At 38.5% G+C, this 20,471-nt stretch overlaps 1 protein-coding gene across 1 annotated transcript in view; it reads left to right on the forward strand.

Annotated features, from left to right (window-relative positions):
* Positions 1 to 20,471, forward strand: part of LOC117517961 (ryanodine receptor 1-like) — a 200,213-nt gene that overhangs the window by 140,441 nt on the left and 39,301 nt on the right. Inside the window, exons 74-81 of the mRNA XM_034179082.1 lie at positions 2,200 to 2,370; positions 2,501 to 2,560; positions 2,715 to 2,849; positions 3,532 to 3,644; positions 3,738 to 3,834; positions 4,462 to 4,571; positions 4,717 to 4,768; positions 4,862 to 4,936. Coding sequence (XP_034034973.1) covers positions 2,200 to 2,370; positions 2,501 to 2,560; positions 2,715 to 2,849; positions 3,532 to 3,644; positions 3,738 to 3,834; positions 4,462 to 4,571; positions 4,717 to 4,768; positions 4,862 to 4,936 — 813 coding nt within the window. The remainder of the gene's footprint in view (positions 1 to 2,199; positions 2,371 to 2,500; positions 2,561 to 2,714; positions 2,850 to 3,531; positions 3,645 to 3,737; positions 3,835 to 4,461; positions 4,572 to 4,716; positions 4,769 to 4,861; positions 4,937 to 20,471) is intronic.

Genomic DNA, 20,471 nt, shown 5'->3' on the forward strand with positions numbered 1-20,471 from the left:
AAGACGTTGCTTGGATGGCAGCATGTGTTTCTCCAAAACCTGGATGCACCTTTCAGCATTGATGGTGCCATCACAGATGTGTAAGTTGCCCATGCCATGGGCACTAACACACCCCCATACCATCATAGATGCTGGCTTTTGAACTTTGCGGTGGTAACAGTCTGGATTGTCTTTTTCCTCTTTTGTCCGGAGGACACAATGCCCATGATTTCCAAAAACAATTTGAAATGTGGACTCATCAGACCACAGCACACTTTTCCACACTTTTCAAAAGGCTGAGCCTTTTGGGATGCTCCTTTTATACCCAATCATGACACTCACCTGTTTCTAAACAGGTGTTCTTTGAGTATTCATCAACTTTCCCAGTCTTTTGTTTCCCCGTCCCAGCTTTTTTGAAATGTGTTGCAGACATCCATTTCAAAATGAGCAAATCTTTGCACAAAAACAACAAAGCTAATCAGTTTGAACATTAAATAGCTTGTCTTTGTGGTGTATTCAATTGAATATGGGTTGAAGAGGATTTGCAAATCATTGAATTCTGTTTTTATTCGCATTTTACACAATGTCCCAACTTCATTGGAAATGGGGTTGTATATTTCACAAACATTCAAGAAAAAAATATTTTGTGGGAATCTAGAAAGACATTTCAGTCACACAGTAGCCTAAAGAACACAGGATACCTTTAAAATAGTTAATTTTTTTCCACTGTACTGAAAATGTACCGAACCATTATTTTATGTGCCATTGCATCCTTTGTTTTTGACATACAAATTGCTTCAGAATATGTCACAGGACTTCCCAACTAGCAACAACAGTAATAACAAACAAACACAATTTATCATCTGGAAAGTTTAGTATTTGTAATTTCACCAATTTTTTTTGTAACATCATGTAATATGTTAATAATTCCCCAGAGAGCTGCTGTTGTTCAGTTATTAATCCACAAGTATGGTGAAATGTATACAACTGCTTTAATCCGTGCACTTGGAATGCTGAGTGTGTCATCACATGCATGACATCTGTTCTTGTTGCACGTTTTATCAGTGTAGTTACTTGGATTTAGTCTCTTCCTTCATCAGAACCATTCCTTTCAATTTCATGTTACCCAAAGCAAGCTATTGTCCAACCTTGCCCTTGCTTTTCCCTGCACCCTTTACTTACCAGTCTGAACTCAGACAAATAATGATTTTTTTTTATTTTACTTTATATTTTAACAGGAGGCCCATTTGAAATGAAGCGCATCATTTTCATTTACAGTTTCATACCTAGAGATATTTAAAGCATGTTAGACTCCCCAGTGAATACAACTATGTGTTAACAGGGAGATTTGCTGTTATTTCTTAATTCCGGGTTTGCAACACTGGATTCTCTGTGGTAAGTAAGAGGTAGGATGATGTTCAACTCAAAAATGTGTCATCATTAGTCGGTGAAATTGTAATGAATGTAATTCTAAAGTAGTGCAGGTCTCCTTATATTCATATATTCCTCTGTTCATATTCATATATTCTTCAGTGATATACACACTAAAAAAAGAAAATTGTTAAACCAACCTAAAAAGTGCTTCAACTGCAAACACATAAGTGATTTAGACTGAGCCAAATGAACACTTCATTTTGCAATCATGCAATATTTATGCCATTTTGTTCATTTAATTTGGAAAAAATAATTCAGTTTGGTGTTATCAACTCATTTAATTCATTAATTAAATTCAGTTAACTTTTTTGTTCTTTTTTGACATCAGTTGCATTAGTGCTATCATGTTATCTTACTCACCGAAAGTTTTTTTTATTTGACTTCATTTATTTTATTTTATTGATGGATTTATTAATGAATGTGGATGTCTAGCTGTAACAAATTAGTTTTGATTATTTTACAGGGGTAATATTGTTCATCTGTATGCCTGCACAGTCCCATTCCACTATATCTAGTTGACAGTAAACTTAGTTTTGCTCATTTGTCTATTTGACTCCTTTACTCCTTACAGAAGTATTTTTTCCTTTTCTTTTTACTGTTGTTTATGCACCTATTACTTCTTACAGAAGGATTTTCTTTTTTCATTTATTGTTGTTTATGCACCAATGACACCAGATCAAATTCCTTGTATGTGAGAACTTACTTGGCAATAAATTTGATTCTGATTCTGATTGGCAGTTCACAAGATACTGTGACTGCTTTTGGTTAACTCTGCTTTTTTCTTAGGGTGGAGGCTCAGATACAGAACGTACCAAAAAGAAGAGACGAGGAGACCGCTACTCTGTACAGACTTCACTTATTGTGGCGGCTTTGAAAAAGATGCTCCCCATTGGCCTCAACATGTGCTCCCCCGCCGATCAAGAGCTCATCAACTTGGCCAAATTCCGATACTCTTTGGTAGGTCTTAGGAGTTTAAATGTGCATGATTCCATTTTTTTTAAAGGCATTTTCCATATGTATCAAACAATTACCAATATATTTCTTACATCTAATTTATGGATTAAAAAAAGGGATGTTTACCTTACAGAGAGATACTGATGAAGAAGTCAGAGAGTTCTTACAGAATAACCTTCATCTTCAGGGCAAGGTATTGTTCCTGAAATTGTTCCTGAAATATCTTGCTTTTTTAGTGTAATATCTACTTAAAAGTGCTTGGATATGTTTTTATAGCCACTCACATCAGTCACTTCACTTCACATTTATGACATTTTGTCCTGTGTCCATGATTGTGCTGTGGAAAGGTGGACAACCCGTCAATGCGCTGGCAGATGGCTCTGTACAAGGAGATGGCAGGAAAAGCCGAAGATGCTGATGCCCCAGTGAAAGTAGTGAAGAGAGTACAGGAGGTTTCTGCTGTCCTTTATCACCTCGAATTGGTGAGTGATCAAAGCGACACTGACAAGCTTTGACAATCAGCAGAATGCCATCATCTGCAAGGTTCAAATACATCCTTACCTGGATTTGGCCCAAGTTGTAACTGCATCTATTGCAGGGTTGACTCAGCCTTTTACAGAGAATTGGGATAATCAGTCTATTTTTTTTTTTTTGTATTATTTTGTTCAGAATTACCAGTGTGTGAACAATGCTCAGTCAGTCACTCACATACCGGTGAGTGACTGATTGAATTTCATTTGCTGCTTATGTCCATTAGATACTCTTGTGTGCTTCGTAGCCTGTGTGCTGTTATACAATGCTGCTGGAACCTCAATTTCCCTGAGGGAGTCTTCCCAAGGGATCAATAAAGTTCTATCTAATCTAATCTCTCTCAAATCTGTACGTCACATTACCTGTTATCAACTGCACAATTAGTCTTAGTAAATCAAAAACTGTCTCTACTCCAACGCACAAAAGTTTGGATTGCCCACGCAATTTAGCACTTGTTATCTTGAATCTTAGTAAATCAGTATTCTAAATACCAAAATCTGTGGAATTATGTGGAATAATAAAAACAGAAGCTTTGACTTGTTTAATGGGATTTCCTTCTACTATATGAAAAAGCAAACTCTCTTTTGCAGTGTTACCTTGACATCATTACTTTCTCCGCCATCTCTTTATTAGACAGAACATCCCTTTAAATCCAAGAAGATGGTGTGGCACAAACTGTTGTCCAAACAGAGACGCAGGGCTGTGGTAGCTTGCTTTAGGATGACACCACTATACAACATTCCACGGTGAAAAAGCAACATCACTCTTTAATGGGACTGATCTCTACTGTATAGGGATAAATAATCATGATGTATAATTTTTTTTTCTTTTCTTTGCAGGCACAGAGCGTCAAACATGTTCCTTGAAGGATACAAACGAAACTGGATTCACACTGAGGGTTATTCCTTTGAAGACAGGATGATCGATGACTTGTCCGTTAGTGTCTGGCTTTTTGGCTGAACAGTCGGAACTGGGAATTAAAATAAACCTGGGTGGTGACATGGTTTTGCTGTTTCAAATTTAATAAATGACTTGTATTTTAAAAATAATAACTTTAATAACTGTTTCTTCAAACTGCATTAAATGTTAAAACATCCTAACAGTAACTAACCTTTACAGTTATTGTTGTACTGGTTAGCTTGTTAGCTAACTCACTGACAAGTTTAGCTACTCTTAGCTGTATGGGTGACCATGCATGTCCTGATACTTTAACTCTTTCCACATTGCTAGAACAAATTATCAGGTACTTTTTAAGTTTAACCAATAATTAAATAGAACATAACATTAAATTGAAAGTATTATTACTCTTCACTTGTTGAAAATAAGGATAGATCCAACTTGGAGTTCAGAAATGGTGTCGAATTTTCTCAGATGAAACTCCTACTTCAGTTGGCGATTTCTTTGGCTCTTAATCAGAATCAGAATTGCCTTTATTGTCATTGTAATTTGCATTGCAACAAGATTAATGTAAGGAATTTGAAAATTCCTTTCCCAGTACAAGTAGAATGTTTCATTATTAAGTACTGTTATCCCCCCCCCACCCCCTTCTTCTGTGCATCCTAGAAAGCAATGGAGCAAGAAGAAGGCGATGAGGAGGAGGAGAAAGAATCAAAGCCAGATCCCCTCCACCAGCTTATCCTACATTTCAGCCGTACTGCTTTAACAGAAAAGAGGTTGGAACATTCTGAATTCTGTTTTATTTTTTATTTATTTTGGTATAAATGCACTCTTTTTCGTGCTTTTCCTGTAATTTCTTTTTCATCACTAATAAATTTGTTTCTTGTCATTTGCCCTCATCTTTTCTTGTCCTCATTACAGTAAACTTGATACAGATCATCTTTATATGGCATATGCAGATATTATGGCAAAGGTAAGTCCTGTCATGTGGCTGGTTGTTCTGGTTTGAAATTCATAAAAGACACTTGACATTCTCATGGCTTTGTCTTTTCTGTGTTTTTTTTAGAGTTGCCATATTGGTGAGGAAGAAGAAGGGGGAGAGGAAATGATGGAAAATGCTGAGGATGAGATGTCCTTTGAGGTGCGACAGTCAGAACTGGTAATGGGCGAGCAGGGGCTGGGAACCAGGAACATACTGGAGCGGTAGCTCTCGATGCATCAAGTGACCTCATTATCTGAACATTATTCCACGATCACATCTTTCTCATCTCTTGCTCTATTGCTCTCTCTCTCTCTCTCTTTGTCTTACTATCTGCTGTATGTATATGTGTATATGTTACTTTGTTAATTGCATAATTTGAAGCTTCTGAAAAGCCCTAGTCCAGATTTTTATTAAATAGTTTAAGAATTTTAACAAGAACGATACAGTTCCACATTTTATTCTGTTCACACTTTTAATTTTCACCACAACTCTACAGGTAAAAATTAATTTGTTTTTCCAATTAGTTGTTACCACTTAAAAGTAGACCTGATCAAATACAGATTTATTTTTGGAATATTAACATCAATAATACCAACAATAAGTATGGTCATTATAATAACTGTCACAATAATAACTAATACAGTGTTTCCCAGACAACTGTATTGTTTCCTATTGGTCATGCTAACAATTCCACTTCTCACTAAGTGAAGAAAAAAAAAAAAAAATCAAAAATATTTGCAGTTAACAAGAATTTTGACCTGGACAGATTTTATAATCAGGACTTTTAGACTATTGGGGAAATTTTACAATTTTTATTGTTCATTCTGTGAGCTCAAGATTTCTGAGGTTAAAAAGCCAAAATTCACAGACAGGTGCACCTTTTCTTGGAGGTTGTTTTTGTTGCTGCGTCCTAGTAGAGATGAGCCCTTAGCGCCTCACCGGCCTCCACTGTCATGGTTTTAAAATGTTTGTGCAGTCATGGAGATAAGTTTACATACAACTTTGGTAAAAACACAACTGCACATATTCCATTTGCTCAAACAGTATGTACAGTAAGTCAGTTGTAATGTCTACATTATTTACATATGAAGTTTTAAATAGTTAATTCACTTAATCTTTATTCACTATTTCAGATTATTGGCAACAATTTATATGTGCCAAGATGACTCTTGCTTCTTGATGTCTTGAAGCAGATTGTAGCATTTGAAAAGCTTCTAGATATTGATGGAATTATTTGTAAAAGCCTTTTAACGACTAATTGATATATTAATTTAGTCAGTGTTTGGGTGTATTTAGGACTCTGCCTTATTGTGTTTAGGAAAAAACACAATAGAAAAAAATTGAAAGAATTAAAATAAGGCACCCAGAGAAAAAATTTCAACAGCCTTTTAGGTTGTGGTGATGCAGCATTCTTTTTAGGTAGCCAACATCTCCAAGTACATGAGTTTCGCAGTTGTGATACTTCTGTGATTCTGTTGAACCTCTGGAAGAAACGTTTGTTAATTTCTGGGTGTTAAGTTGTGCATCCTTCCGACAATGATGTAAAGTGTATATGGTCCCAAGTTTATTATATTTTGTTTAATAGACAGCTAACAGTTTTTTGTGGCAAGATGACTCTTTTAGAGATAGCTCCTGATAAGGGTCCTCATTATTCAAAGGGTAGACCCTTAAATACAGCCAAAGATTCCCCAGTTAATCCAGATTTATGTGAATTAGGTAGGTTTTACAAATAATTCCATTACGGATGAACAATTTGGGGAAAATATCTTTTTGGGATTTTACTGACATATTGCAATTGTGATTTCATTTGCAATATAATATCTGAAAGTCAAGCTTCAGTGCAGTGTTTACTATGTATATGCAAAACATGATGGAATATTACTACTAAAGAGAACATTGAAATATTGCTCAGTTACTTACTGTATATTCATATTAATCACATCTGATTGGTGAGCATGCTCAGGATGTGAGGAACAATTTAATTTATTACATTTATATAACGCCAAATCACAACAAAGTTGCCTCTAGGCGCTTCACACAAGTAAGGTCTAACCTTACCAACCCCTAGAGCAAGCACACAGGCGACAGTGGTAAGGAAAAACTCTGCCTGATGATTTGAGGAAGAAGGAACACAACTCTTCTGACTGGAAAACATGACTGTCTGTCATGCAGTGATTCATATTTCAAAAGGGTGATATTGGTTAATTGCTCCTCAGTGCCTGAAGTAATGGGCCATTTTCTCCATATGATGGGGCCTTCTCAGTCAGGCCCTTCTTTTCAATAAACTATGCAAAGTGAAATAAAATAAAATAACTAATTAAAGATTTCTAATTTTTAACTCAATTCTAAGAGCCACAGTTGAGTCAATTTAGAGTAATGTAAAATATGATGGACATTTCATATTTTGTTATTTTTTTGTTATATTTCATGTCATTCATGTTTCAAAATATTAATATTGGATGGGCAGAGCAGGTAGCTCCATAGATAAAGAGCTGGCCAGCCAATATGTAGACCTGGGATTGAATCCTGCATGTGCAACCTTTTTGTGTCCTTGGACAAGACACTTAGTCTGCTTTGTCTCAGTCCACCAAGCTGTAAATGGGTGCCGGCCTTGCTTGAAATGTAACGTGGTTGACTGACATCCTGTCTTGTCTGCTTCATGCCATGGAAACCAGAGCTAAGCACTTTGATTACATCATCATCCAACTTCTGTTAAGTATATGCAGAAAAATGTTGAGAAAAAAAAAAAAAATCTCAAACAGAAACACTGAAGATCATTTTTGCAAGTATTATTAATGACCTTGCAAGCTATTAAAATTCACAATAAAATTGGTTCTCAATGAAACTTAAAATGTTAATATTGGCATTTAAATTAATCATAATGTCACTCCCCGTTTATATAATCACATTTGTCTTTCTTTCTGTCTCACGCTCACCATTTCTCCATGTAATCCTTTGCATTTGCATAATGTACATATTTATTAATGGAATGCTGCTAACCAGTATAGCTTTGGTCCCACCGAATAATAAAGCCATGAATAATGAGCTATGCATGGATTTGTCAGAAATTTCAGTGATTAATCGAATAATGAGCCACATATGTGAACATTGTGCAAACAATTAAAAAAACACTGTGAGTGAGTGCGAGTGATTGCGTCAGCTCATACGGTGCAAACAGCGCATCTCATCTGATCAATTAGAACGAGATGTTAAATCTATCATAAACATACTTTTACAGCTGCTCATAAGAAGGAATGAATATGCAACTGTTTTACCAAGCCATTACAATGTAAACATTACAAATAATTACCTTTTAGACTGTTCCAAACACCTCCACCTCATGCAGCGCAGGAGAGAGAAAGAGAAAAAAGCTCCAGATGAAACGGTCCTCTGTGATTCCAGAAGCAATTAGAGCAGTGGCGGCTGGTGAAAAAAAGTCTTGTTGGGGCTGCTGTGCCAATAGATTTCCTTGCCTTGTCCAGTACAGGCATTCAAATGAACAGTCGGAACATTACTGCAATTCCACAATAATCATTTTATGTCCTTCTCAAAATCAGCTGTTTCACAGATACATTTAACAATTTACAGCTGTATTAGGCCTCATTTATACTTTGGAAGGGAACAGTATCAAATACAATACAACACTCAAGTTCTTGAGCAAGGAAAATTTCACTGTTTGACACCAATTACACACATAGTACACCAAACTGTACTGCACTGCCATTATCTTTAGCCAAACAGATCCTGGAGTTCATAGTGACACCCCTTAACAGAATAGAAAATGTCACCAAATTTAGACTCTTTCAAAATTTGGAAAAATTCCTCAAGTGACAAAAGAACATTATGTACAAACTACAATGTTCACACCACCCTCCAAAAAAAGAGAGGCTGAGAAAGAGAGAGACTGAGTGAGAGAGGGAGTGTATGTGTGAGTGTGAGAGCGAGAGAAAGAGAGAGAGAGAATTAAGGTAATAATTTGCATGAACATTACTGAGTGGAATGGAGGCAAAATAAAGAAGGCAGAATAAGTTAAATTAAATAATACGGCTAACTAATAACACCAAAATCTTTAAATTGGTTAAAATGAATTAACAGTGTAGAGGACAAAGCACATTAAGTATACAAAACCACTTAATTAATGCTTTGCTAAACTGGAGTTAGTCTGACTATGTATAAGTGTCTTGTGTGTACTCAGTGGCTGACTTAGAATTTCTTTAAAAAAAAACATGCAAATTGTCATTTTAGAGTTTTTAGGCTGCTTTATATATATATATATATATATATATATATATATATATATATATATATATATATATATATATATATATATATATATATATATATATATATATATAGTTTTAGACTATGGAATACTCCAAAGAATATTTCACTTCTGTGGGCTGATCCTCATTACGTGTAAACTGAAATCAAAATGCCAGCATGGCTGCAGCTCTGAACATTCTTACAAACAGCCCCGGCCTCCCCTATTACCATTAAAACTGATCCGCTGTACCAATAAAGATCACAGCTTTGACCCCTAAAACAAACCAAAAAGTCACTCATTTGTTTTATCTTAAATTTTCATTTTCATTTCCACACCAGAAGCAACATTCGGGAATAAATCCTAACAGCTCATCAGCTCACCTGAGCTGAAGTGGATCCAAAGGTGAGTCAGTCCGCAGCTGAAAACAGCAGCACTTTGATAAATCCACAGGCGACACAAGCCATTAAATTTGACGATGCTGATTGGCCAAAAATTTATTATATTTCCTTTGCAACCACACACAATTGGCCCCATGGGCGCCAGTTCTGGCACCCACAAGCCATTAAATTTGCGATGCTGGTTGGCCAAATATTTATTAATCTGCTTAGCAGCATACACAATTGGTCATTTCACTGCACTTCATGGGCAGATGAGTGAGTGCCCAGGCCGAGAAATGATATGTTCTCTGTTTCTGTTGGTGGAAATGCACTGTTGAATGAGAGTCAGTTGGTGGAAATGTTGTTTAATTCAGATTACATGTAGGCACATACTATTACGTAAAACTGACATCGATAATACTTAAAAAAAAAAATATTTCATAAAATATATATAAAAATTTATAATAATTTTTCCCCTCCACATCTGGGAGGGTGGCGCCCCCTATGGGCCAGCCACCACTGGATTAGTGATGTTTTCAACAGCCAAACTGTAACAGAAAATGATTAATCAACTACAAAATAATTATTTTATATAGAGCGTCTGGCGCACAAAGCAGGTGGAATTGTTACAAGAAGTGTGCGAGAGGGTGGAGTCAAAATAGCCAGTCCAAAATAGCCTGTCCTATCCTCGTAGCTGCGAGGTACTCAGATAATGGGCTTATAACAGCCTCGTCCTCACCGCTAACATGCCTCTAACATCCTCATAGTACCTAGAACACAACCTGCCCCACCCTGTTTTTTTTGCAAAATTTTGAACTTTTTGAAATTAGCGCCACACTCAGAGATGAGCCTCATTAGCCGAATATTCTGCCTTTAATAGCCTCTAATAGCCACTATTCTCCCACGTTTGTTGAATAACTGGACTCATACCAAACAAAAATGCGACGTGGCTCATTATTCATCATTCAGTATTTGGTGGGACCAGGGCTTATCCCTTTCTCCACTCACATAGTGAAATGATAGACTACAGTGAACGCCAATGTAGAACACAACACATTGAAAGCTGTAATTTTACACACGTGATAATTTGACAGTTTAGTACACATATACTTAATTTTAGTACATCATTCAGAACCGGGTTTCATCATACAGTTCAGTTGTCATACGTTAAGGTCCAAGTGCACTGCACGTAGTGGGTACAACATGGCCAGGCATACATGGGAGGGGGTGGGGGGTTGGTTATGGGGGTGGGCAAAGGGAGGGGTGGGTGGCATAGTGTAAGTTGGCTTTGGTAAACAGATGTCGCTGAACAAAGGAATTTGACATTTTCCTCTGCAGAGTACAGATTTTGATTTTATAAGCATTTCATTTTAAATGCTACTTGTATGAGCCTGTTTGCTTTGCACTATAGTTTACCATCAATATTGCGCTTTAGCACACGTAGAAATTTTAAGTAAGTTAAATGCAAGTTAAAACAATGTTTCTGCATTCTCTGTTGTTCATGAATATTTTAAGTATAAAAGAAGAGTAACTGTGAATAGCAAAGGTCTTTGATGCAGAAGCATTACATCTTTTATGCAGTGGCTTCTTTGTATTTTTTGTGGCATTGGTGAAAATAAGGGGACCTTTTGTTGTCCTGTGTAGCTAGTTGTACCAATCAGGGCTGTTACCTGTAGTCCAACGCTTGCTTGAGCCAGCAAACGTTAAGAAGTCATACAGCAACTCTATAACTAATGAACTGGCATGACAGAGTGTGCGCAACAGTCAAACAAGTAGTTTAAATAGTTTGAAATTAACATCACATTATGTAAATGCTTGCAAATGAACAACATTGAAGGCATACTCACACTAGGTGAGTCGTATCATACCCAAGCACATTTGACCCTCAAAGTCCATTTCGTTTGAGTAGTGCGAATGCTCTTTACCGTGCCTGGGCACAGTATGTTTAACTGTGCTGAGGTTGGCACGATATGGTGCAGTTTCACATTGGCACGGTACACATGTAGTGTGAGTGCTAACCATGCCGGAGCATGGATTTCAGACATCACATCACTGACGTGACTGTTCAGTGTAACAGTACCTTCTAATGTTATTATTACTACTTGCATAGTACAGTCTTCAATTCATTTAACAACATTTTGGTTAAAATCAGGTTTCTTACCCTATTGATGACCATGAATTATTGTATTCGAACAAAGCCACTGCCTCCATAAAAATCTAGTTCTGAATGCAACACGATTGATTGATTGATAAATCCCTAATTGGATCATTTATTCAGACGGGACTAGCTTTATGAGGGGAGGAGAGGTGGTGTAACCATAAGAGGACTTCAAAAAATTCTGAGCCTCGCCCAGGGGGAAATATTGTTCTTGCATTATTTTTCAGTAGAGTCTCCCTTTATATCAGTGCACTTGGTCCAACAGTGTTCATCACTTTGCGGAAGAAGGCCACATCTTGAGCCTTTTGTTTCTGGGCGAGGCTGTCTCAGTGAGTTTTGAAATGCCCTCCCTCGTATTGCCAGAGTTCCTCATTGATTTTTGTCATGTCCAAATGTGCCATGATGGTCATGTTTGCAGACTGCGTGAACCCTAGTTAATAAAGATTTTGACACTTTTTACCTTCTATAAAACAGTCTGTAGACCTGTATTTCCTCAGTTTATAGTAATCCCCTGTGAACAGTAAAGTTAGTAATATCCTGTATAAAGGTTTTTCATGGTTTATCTCAAGCATGGAGGCACTCAAAGCATTTTGGAGACTGTCATCCTGCCAGCAGCAGAGGTCTGACATCCATACTTGAGTTATATTTTCATATAATTTCTGTATTAATTTGTTCACACGTTATAGCTGAAGACTTTGAAATAGAGTGATCATGTTTATCTCAGTGCCTCTGCTCTGTGCAGTTTTTTCACCAAAACCAAAAAAAAAAAAATGTTGTGTGTAAGGTAAGAAACAGCAGCTGTGGCTGCCAGAATAATTCCATGAGAAATACCTTTACATAGCAACCTGTAAAGCCCCCGTCACACATAGCAAGAATGTGGAGGAACCATGTCCTGTCAGACGGCCATAAAAGATGCTGTAGACTGTCCGATGTCCAAACGTCTGGATGGCAAACACGGGACAGGAGTGCTCGTGTGTGCACGTGTGTGCACGGAGCACACAAGTGGGGCTGCAATTATCACTCAGCAGTGTGTGTGTGTGTGTGTGTGTGTGTGTGTGTGTGTGTGTGTATGTATGCATAATACTGCATGGGCCACTAAGCGTGCACGAGGCGCACATGTGTGCGCATGCCACTGGACAGCTTCGCTCAAAGTTTGCTAGCAGTTGGCCATGCAGTCCTCTGCGTCACGTAGAGCCTTTCCAGGCAACTTTCTTTTTTCTTGTTTGCTTACTTCAGGACCACAACACAACTCTAGACACCACGATGGTTGGATTATCACATGGGATTATTTTTTTTTTAATTTTGGGTGAGAGGATTTTAACCACAGACTATTGTCCTGGCTTCATGTCAACGTCCGCACTGTGAAACACTCCTGGCCTGCTGCTGGAGGTGAGATTCATGTTTATTAATGGTGTCACGGCCTGGCACTACAGTTCCATGTCATATCTCCTACAGAGTTAGAAGGTGATCATTTATTACAGTGTGAGATCCATTCAGCTCTGAGTCTGATGCGTGCAATGACGCGTTACTGTGCACCATGGAGAAGCGCAGCTGCCCATATTATATACACATATGATGGAAACAACAGCTCACGTTATTTACGTTGCCCATGGGAAGGAATGGACAAATATCTGTACTGTAAGGTCTATTGTCTATATAACATCTTGTTCAGATTAGCGGCTGCATGTGCGCAGTAGTGCACGGAGTTTTGGTTTGATAGCCCCTGTTCACATTCACTGTATATGATAGTAATTCATAATTATTATCATGATGAAGCATGCCACATACATTTCAACAGGTCCTTTGCACTCGGTGGAGGTGGGACATTATTATACATGGCATGTGCAGGTCATACCAGCAGGATTTGTTGTGCCAGATCCATGTCGAGGCTCCCTCATATGCGCTCAAATCGTTTCGGATCCTGTTTTTCCACCATTGCAATATGTAAATTGTGGTCAGATGGTCATCAGATTATACATGGATTGCCGTCGGATAGGTGTCCCATCTTGACGGTGCCCAGAGAGTTTTGAACATGTGCATCACACTTGGGGCTGCCAGCCTATTTTGACCAACTGTGTGGACTTTTGCAGATCGCTGTTAGAACATTTGGAACTAAAATCCAACACTTTTTGGATGTGCGCCGATTCATAATTCCAACGCCATTCTGCGTGACTCCGGCTGTGTGTGAGGGGGTATAAATTTTACAGTGTAAAGTTATTGTAATATACATTTTAGACCAGTAAATACAACTTTTTGTTGTTGTTGTTAAATTAGCATTATCATTCTGTTTTTAAACTATTTTTCCACCATTCACTGAGATTTTGTTATGCTGCTCCCATTTTGCTTAGGGCCACAACAGGTGGTTTAACATGGGATCCACATGTTGATCTGGTTTCTTCAGCTGTCTAAGGAGAATGGGTCTTGGGTAGCCTTGAACCTGGGATATTTCTGTTGGGAAACAAACATGCTTACTGTTTGCACCATGGTGCTGTTGCACAGTAGGAACAACTCTGAAAATTGTATATCATATTACCATATTAAGATATTTTTACTGTATTTTTTAGAAAGTATGTTTAGAACTGAGCAGGCTATATATCAATAAGATAAAATAATTTATGCAGTTCATTACATTTTCAGATTAATTCACTCCTTATGAGAGAATGGTGGCACAAGCAGTTAATGCGCTTGCTTCCTAAACAGAGTATCCCAGTTTCAAGGCTGCACATAACCCCATTCTCCGTTTATTACAACCCAAATTCCAATGGAAGTTGGAATACTGTGTAAAATGTAAATAAAAGCAGAATACAGTGAATTGCAAATCCTCTCCAACCTATATTCAATTGAATACACCACAAAGACAAGATATTTAATTTTCAAACTGATAAACTTTGTTTTTGTGCAAATATTTGCTCATTTTGAAATGGGTGCCACGTTTCACGTTTTGCCATGGGCAGCACGTTTCAAAAAAGCTGTGACAGTGGTATGTTTACCACTGTGTTACATCAGCTTTCCTTCTAACAACACTCAATAAGCATTTGGGAACTGAGGACACTAATTGTTGAAGCTTTGTAGATGTAATTCTTGCTTGATGTACGACTTCAGTTGTTCAGTGGTCTCCGTTGTTGTATTTTGCGTTTCATAATGCGCCACACATTTTCAATGGGCGACAGGTATGGACCCGCACTCTTTTACTACAAAACCACGCTGTTGTAACACATGTAGAATGTGGCTTGGCATTGTCTTGCTGAAATAAGCAAGGATGTCCCTGAAAAAGATGTTGCTTGGATGGCAGCATGTGTTGCTCCAAAACCTGGATGTACCTTTCATCATTGATGATGCCATCACAGATGTGTAAGTTGCCCATGCCACGGACACTAACACACCCCCATACCATCACAGATGCTGGCTTTTGAACTTTGTTCTGGTAACAATCTGGATGGTCTTTTTCTCTTTTGTCCGGAGGACACGACGTCCATGATTTCCAAAAACAATTTGAAATGTGGACTCATCAGACCACAGCACACTTTTCCACTTTGCGTCTGTTCATTTCAAATGAGCTCGGGCCCAGAGAAGGCAGCGGCGTTTCTGGATGTTGTTGATGTATGGCTTTCACTTTGCATGGTAGAGTTTTAACTTGCACTTGTAGATGTAGCAACGAACTGTGTTAACTGACAGTGGTTTTCTGAAGTGTTCCTGAGATCATACAGTAAGATCCTTTACACAATGATGTCGGTTTTTAATGCAGTGCTTCCTGAGGGATCGAAGGTCACAGGCATTCAATGTTGGTTTTCTGCCTTGCCCCTTACGTGTAGAAAGTTCTCCAGATTCTCTGAATCTTCTGATTATATTATGGACTGTAGATGATGGAATCCCTAAATTCCTTGCAATTGAACATTGAGACACATTGTTCTTAAACTGTTGGACTATTTTTTCAGTCAGTTGTTCAAAAAGTGGTAATCCTCACCCCATCTTTGCTTGTGAATGGCTGAGCCTTTTGGGGATGCTCGATTTATACCAAATCATGACACTCACCTGTTTCCAATTAACCTGTTCACCTGTGGAATGTTCCAAACAGGTGTTCTTTGAACATTCATCAACTTTCCCAGTCTGTTGTTGCCGAGAATATATTTGCACAAAAACAAAGTTTATCAGTTTGAACATTAAATATCTTATCTTTGTGGTGTATTCAATTGAATATAGGTTGAAGAGGATTTGCAAATCGTATTTTGTTTTTATTTATATTTTACACAACGTGTGTATATATATATATATATATATATATATATATATATATATATATATATATATACACACACACACAGTGGTGGGCACAGATAACCCAAAAATTAACTTCGATAACAGATAATCAGATAACTGAAAAGTTATCTTTGATAAAGATAAACCGATGAACCACCCAAAAATGTATCTGAAGTTACAGATAACCAATAACCGATAAATTCCAGTATTATCTCTGGTACATTTGCAACTGCTAACAAGCTGAATTTGAGTTTAAACACCACGATCGCTTTTGGAAGCATAAAAAGTGACTAAAGACCCAAACAATGAGTCAGCACTTCTATGTTTGAACATGCTGCCCTCTTCTGGAAGCTACACGGCTACAGCACTGAAGCACCCTGAGAGCAGCCACAAAGCTCAGCTCTTTACCAATCACAATGCTCCGGTCAGGCGGCGGTCTTGAAAAATAAAGGCATCCTGACTTATGGTTTTGTGTGAATACTGATAGAATAACTCCATTAATGTCAATTCTGTCATTTGTACAAAGTTAAAATATAACATATATCTTTTAATGTTGAATAATGCACTAATTCTGAGGTTTTGTAACAAACACAGACAGATCACAAAGGATTCTGGGTAAAAGTGCCTCTGCTAAACACTGATTGGTTCAGTCATTCATTATGTAAACCAACACGTTAATGTGACGTATGTTGTGTCTTGGTGTTTACAGATAAATGTGCTTTTGTAAAATATTCCATTTTTTATTTGTAAAAACAGGCATTTTTATGGAGCCCTGGAAGTGTCATCGCAAAATGTTTTGCATGTGGAGAGAATGTGTGCACGTTTTATTAGTCCCCTACGCACGTTTTATGATGTGCGCACATTTTATGATGTTGTAAAACATGCACTCAATATTGTGTTGACACATAAATGTTGGCTTTACACTGTGCGAGTTTTGGCCCTTTTTCAGATGATTTTTCATTTGTGTGAGAAATTTGTAGACCGAGTTTCAGGTTAATCGCGCGTCCTGCATCGTGTAGTGTACATGGAGTAACAAGCTGTGTTCAACATCTCACGACTACCTCCTGATCAACGATCGTATGGTTGAATGAAAATCTAACCTGTTTGATATTATTCTGGTCGGCCGTCGTAAGGATGTCCTGCTCCTGAAGAGCTACTAGCACCCAACCGCTCGCACTGTGCCTGTGCAAACACCGCAGAGCTGTCTGGTAATGTTTTTTGCTGTTGTTGTTGTTTTGTTTTTAAACTTAATTTGTAAAAAAAAAAAAAGCCACTTGCAAAGCCAAAAAGTTGATTTGACAACCATCTGATATAACCGGGGTCCAAATAAATAGAACACTGCCATCTACTGGTGCCCAGACACTTAATACTTAGGGCGAATACTGCCATGAACACTACTGGCCAGTAGATGGCAGCAGAGGCCTTGAAAACTTGCCAAAACAAATTCCAGATAATCTGTGTCTGCGACATTGATTTAAGATGCGTGGAATTTAACAAACGCAAATACAATAACGTCTGTAAACCCAGGGAATATATTCACGAGAGTTTTAGGCACTAGAGTTTAATGCTGTTGTCCGTGAAGCCTGAACAGAGTGTCTGAAATGCATTTGTCCTGTCGTGAACATACTGAGATTACCCATAATGCACTGCTGGGCACAGCATGTGCTCACAAAACCTTAAGAATTAGCACATTACTTTAAAACTAAAACATATATCTGATGTTTTCACTTTATAAAACTTCGGGCATGACAGTAATTTTAAATAACTTGTCTAAAATTAGTTTGGTTAAAATTTGAACCATAAGTTAAAAATGTATGCCTCTGGATGACTTAGGTGATATTGCCAGCATATCAGGATGGTGTTAAAGAATTTTTTTTTTGTTTTATTGTGACCAGTTCTTCTTTGCCTGCAAAGTGTAGAGTGGTTTCTCCTGAAATTAGCTCGCTTCTGTTTGCAGAGGGTAGAACTATACATCTCTTAGGAAACTTTCAACAGGTAGGTCTCAACTGATTTTAAATTTTAAAAATGTTTGCTGCTGTTCAGCTTGGTTTACTATGTTATCGGTCTAAAAGTTACCAGACGACAATTCATTGGAAGATAATTAGTCCAATAATGGTTTTTAAAGTTATCTAAAAAGATAATCCGATAATGAAAACATTATCTTTGATAATTATCTGTTATCGGATTATCGGAAGTGTGCCCACCACTAATATATATATATATATATATACACACACAACAAAAATATAAACGCAACACTTTTGGTTTTGCTCCCATTTTGTATGAGATGAACTCAAAGATCTAAAACTTTTTCCTCATACACAATATCACCATTTCCCTCAAATATTGTTCACAAACCAGTCTGAATCAGTGATAGTGAGCACTTCTCCTTTGCTGAGATAATCCATCCCACCTCACAGGTGTGCCATATCAAGATGCTGATTAGACACCATGATTAGTGCATAGGTGTGCCTTAGACTGCCCACAATAAAAGGCCACTCTGAAAGGTGCAGTTTTATCACACAGCACAATGCCACAGATGTCGCAAGATTTGAGGGAGCGTGCAATTGGCATGCTGACAGTAGGAATGTCAACCAGAGCTGTTGCTCGTGTATTGAATGTTCATTTCTCTACCATAAGCCGTCTCCAAAGGCGTTTCAGAGAATTTGGCAGTACATCCAACCAGCCTCACAACCGCAGACCACGTGTAACCACACCAGCCCAGGACCTCCACATCCAGCATGTTCACCTCCAAGTTCGTCTGAGACCAGCCACTCGGACAGCTGCTGAAACAATCGGTTTGCATAACCAAAGAATTTCTGCACAAACCGTCAGAAAGGGAAGCTCATCTGCATGCTCGTCGTCCTCATCGGGGTCTCGACCTGACTCCAGTTCGTCGTCGTAACTGACTTGAGTGGGCAAATGCTCACATTCGCTGGCGTTTGGCACGTTGGAGAGGTGTCCTCTTCACGGATGAATCCCGGTTCACACTGTTCAGGGCAGATGGCAGACAGCGTGTATGGCATCATGTGGGTGAGCGGTTTTCTGATGTCAGTGTTGTGGATTGAGTGGCCCATGGTGGCGGTGGGGTTATGGTATGGGCAGGCATCTGTTATGGACGAAGAACACAGGTGCATTTTATTGATGGCATTTTGAATGCACAGAGATACCGTGACGAGATCCTGAGGCCCATTGTTGTGCCATCCAAGAACATCACCTCATGTTGCAGCAGTATAATGCACGGCCCCATGTTGCAAGGATCTGTACACAATTCTTGGAAGCTGAAAATGTCCCAGTTCTTGCATGGCCGGCATACTCACCGGACATGTCACCCATTGAGCATGTTTGGGATGCTCTGGACCGGCGTATACAACAGCGTGTACCAGTTCCTGCCAATATCCAGCAACTTCGCACAGCCATTGAAGAGGAGTGAACCAACATTCCACAGGCCACAATTGACAACCCGATCAACTCTATGCGAATGGTGTCATGGTGTCTAATCAGCATCTTGATATGGCACACCTGTGAGGTGGGATGGATTATCTCAAGAAAGGAGTAGTGCTCACTATCACAGATTTAGACTGGTTTGTGAACAATATTTGAGGGAAATGGTGATATTGTGTATGTGGAAAAAGTTTTAGATCTTTGAGTTCATCTCATACAAATGGGAGCAAAACCAAAAGTGTTGCGTTTATATTTTTGTTGAGTGTGTGTGTGTATATATATATATATATATATATATATATATATATATATATATATATATATATATACGAGGGTAGGCTGAAAGGTTCTAAGGCTGACTATGATGCAGTTGTCGAATTTAACAAATTCAGGGTTATTTTTCTACATAGTCTCCCTGTAACTCCACACACTTCTTCCAGCGGTGCTTGAGTGCTTTGATTCCCTTGGCATTTCACCTTGAGAGTCAAAATAGTCCTCAACGGCAGCCATCACCTCATCATTGCTCTGATAGTGCTTCCCAGCCAAGTTTTTTTCAGGTTTGGGAACAGATGAAAGTCCGAGGGTGCCAAGTCAGGGGAGTATGGTGGGTGATCTACCAGTTCGAATCCACACTCGTGGATAGTGGCCATGGCCACTGTTGACTTGTGAGCTGGGGCATTGTCTTGATGGAACAGCACCCCTTTCGTCAGCTTTCCTGGTTGCTTCTTTTTGATAGCCTCATGTAACTGTCTCAGTAGGTTAGAATAGTACTGTCCATTTATGGTTTGTCCCTTTTCAAGATAGTCTGCGAACACAATGCCCTTGGCATCCCAGAAAACTGAAACCATGACCTTCCCCGCAGATGAAACGACCTTGGCCTTCTTTGGAGGTGGTGACCTTGGGTGTTTCCACTGCATTGATTGTTTTTTGTCTCTGGTTTAAAGTGGTGAACCCAGCACTCATCCTGGGTAAGAAAACATTCCATGTAATTGGCTGGATCCTCTTCAAATTGCGCCAAGTTTGCCTTCGACATGACTATCCTCGTGTGTTTCTGATCAGGCGTCAGAAGACGTGGCACCCACTGAGCTGACACCTTTGACATTCCAAGTTCTTCATGCAGAATGTGTTCAGTTCTCTCACGGGATATTCCCACAGCATCTGCTAGCTGATTAATCGTCGATCGTCTGTCGTCCA

Source organism: Thalassophryne amazonica, chromosome 9 (genome assembly GCF_902500255.1).
Source record: "Thalassophryne amazonica chromosome 9, fThaAma1.1, whole genome shotgun sequence".
In the NCBI taxonomy this organism is placed as follows: domain Eukaryota; kingdom Metazoa; phylum Chordata; class Actinopteri; order Batrachoidiformes; family Batrachoididae; genus Thalassophryne; species Thalassophryne amazonica.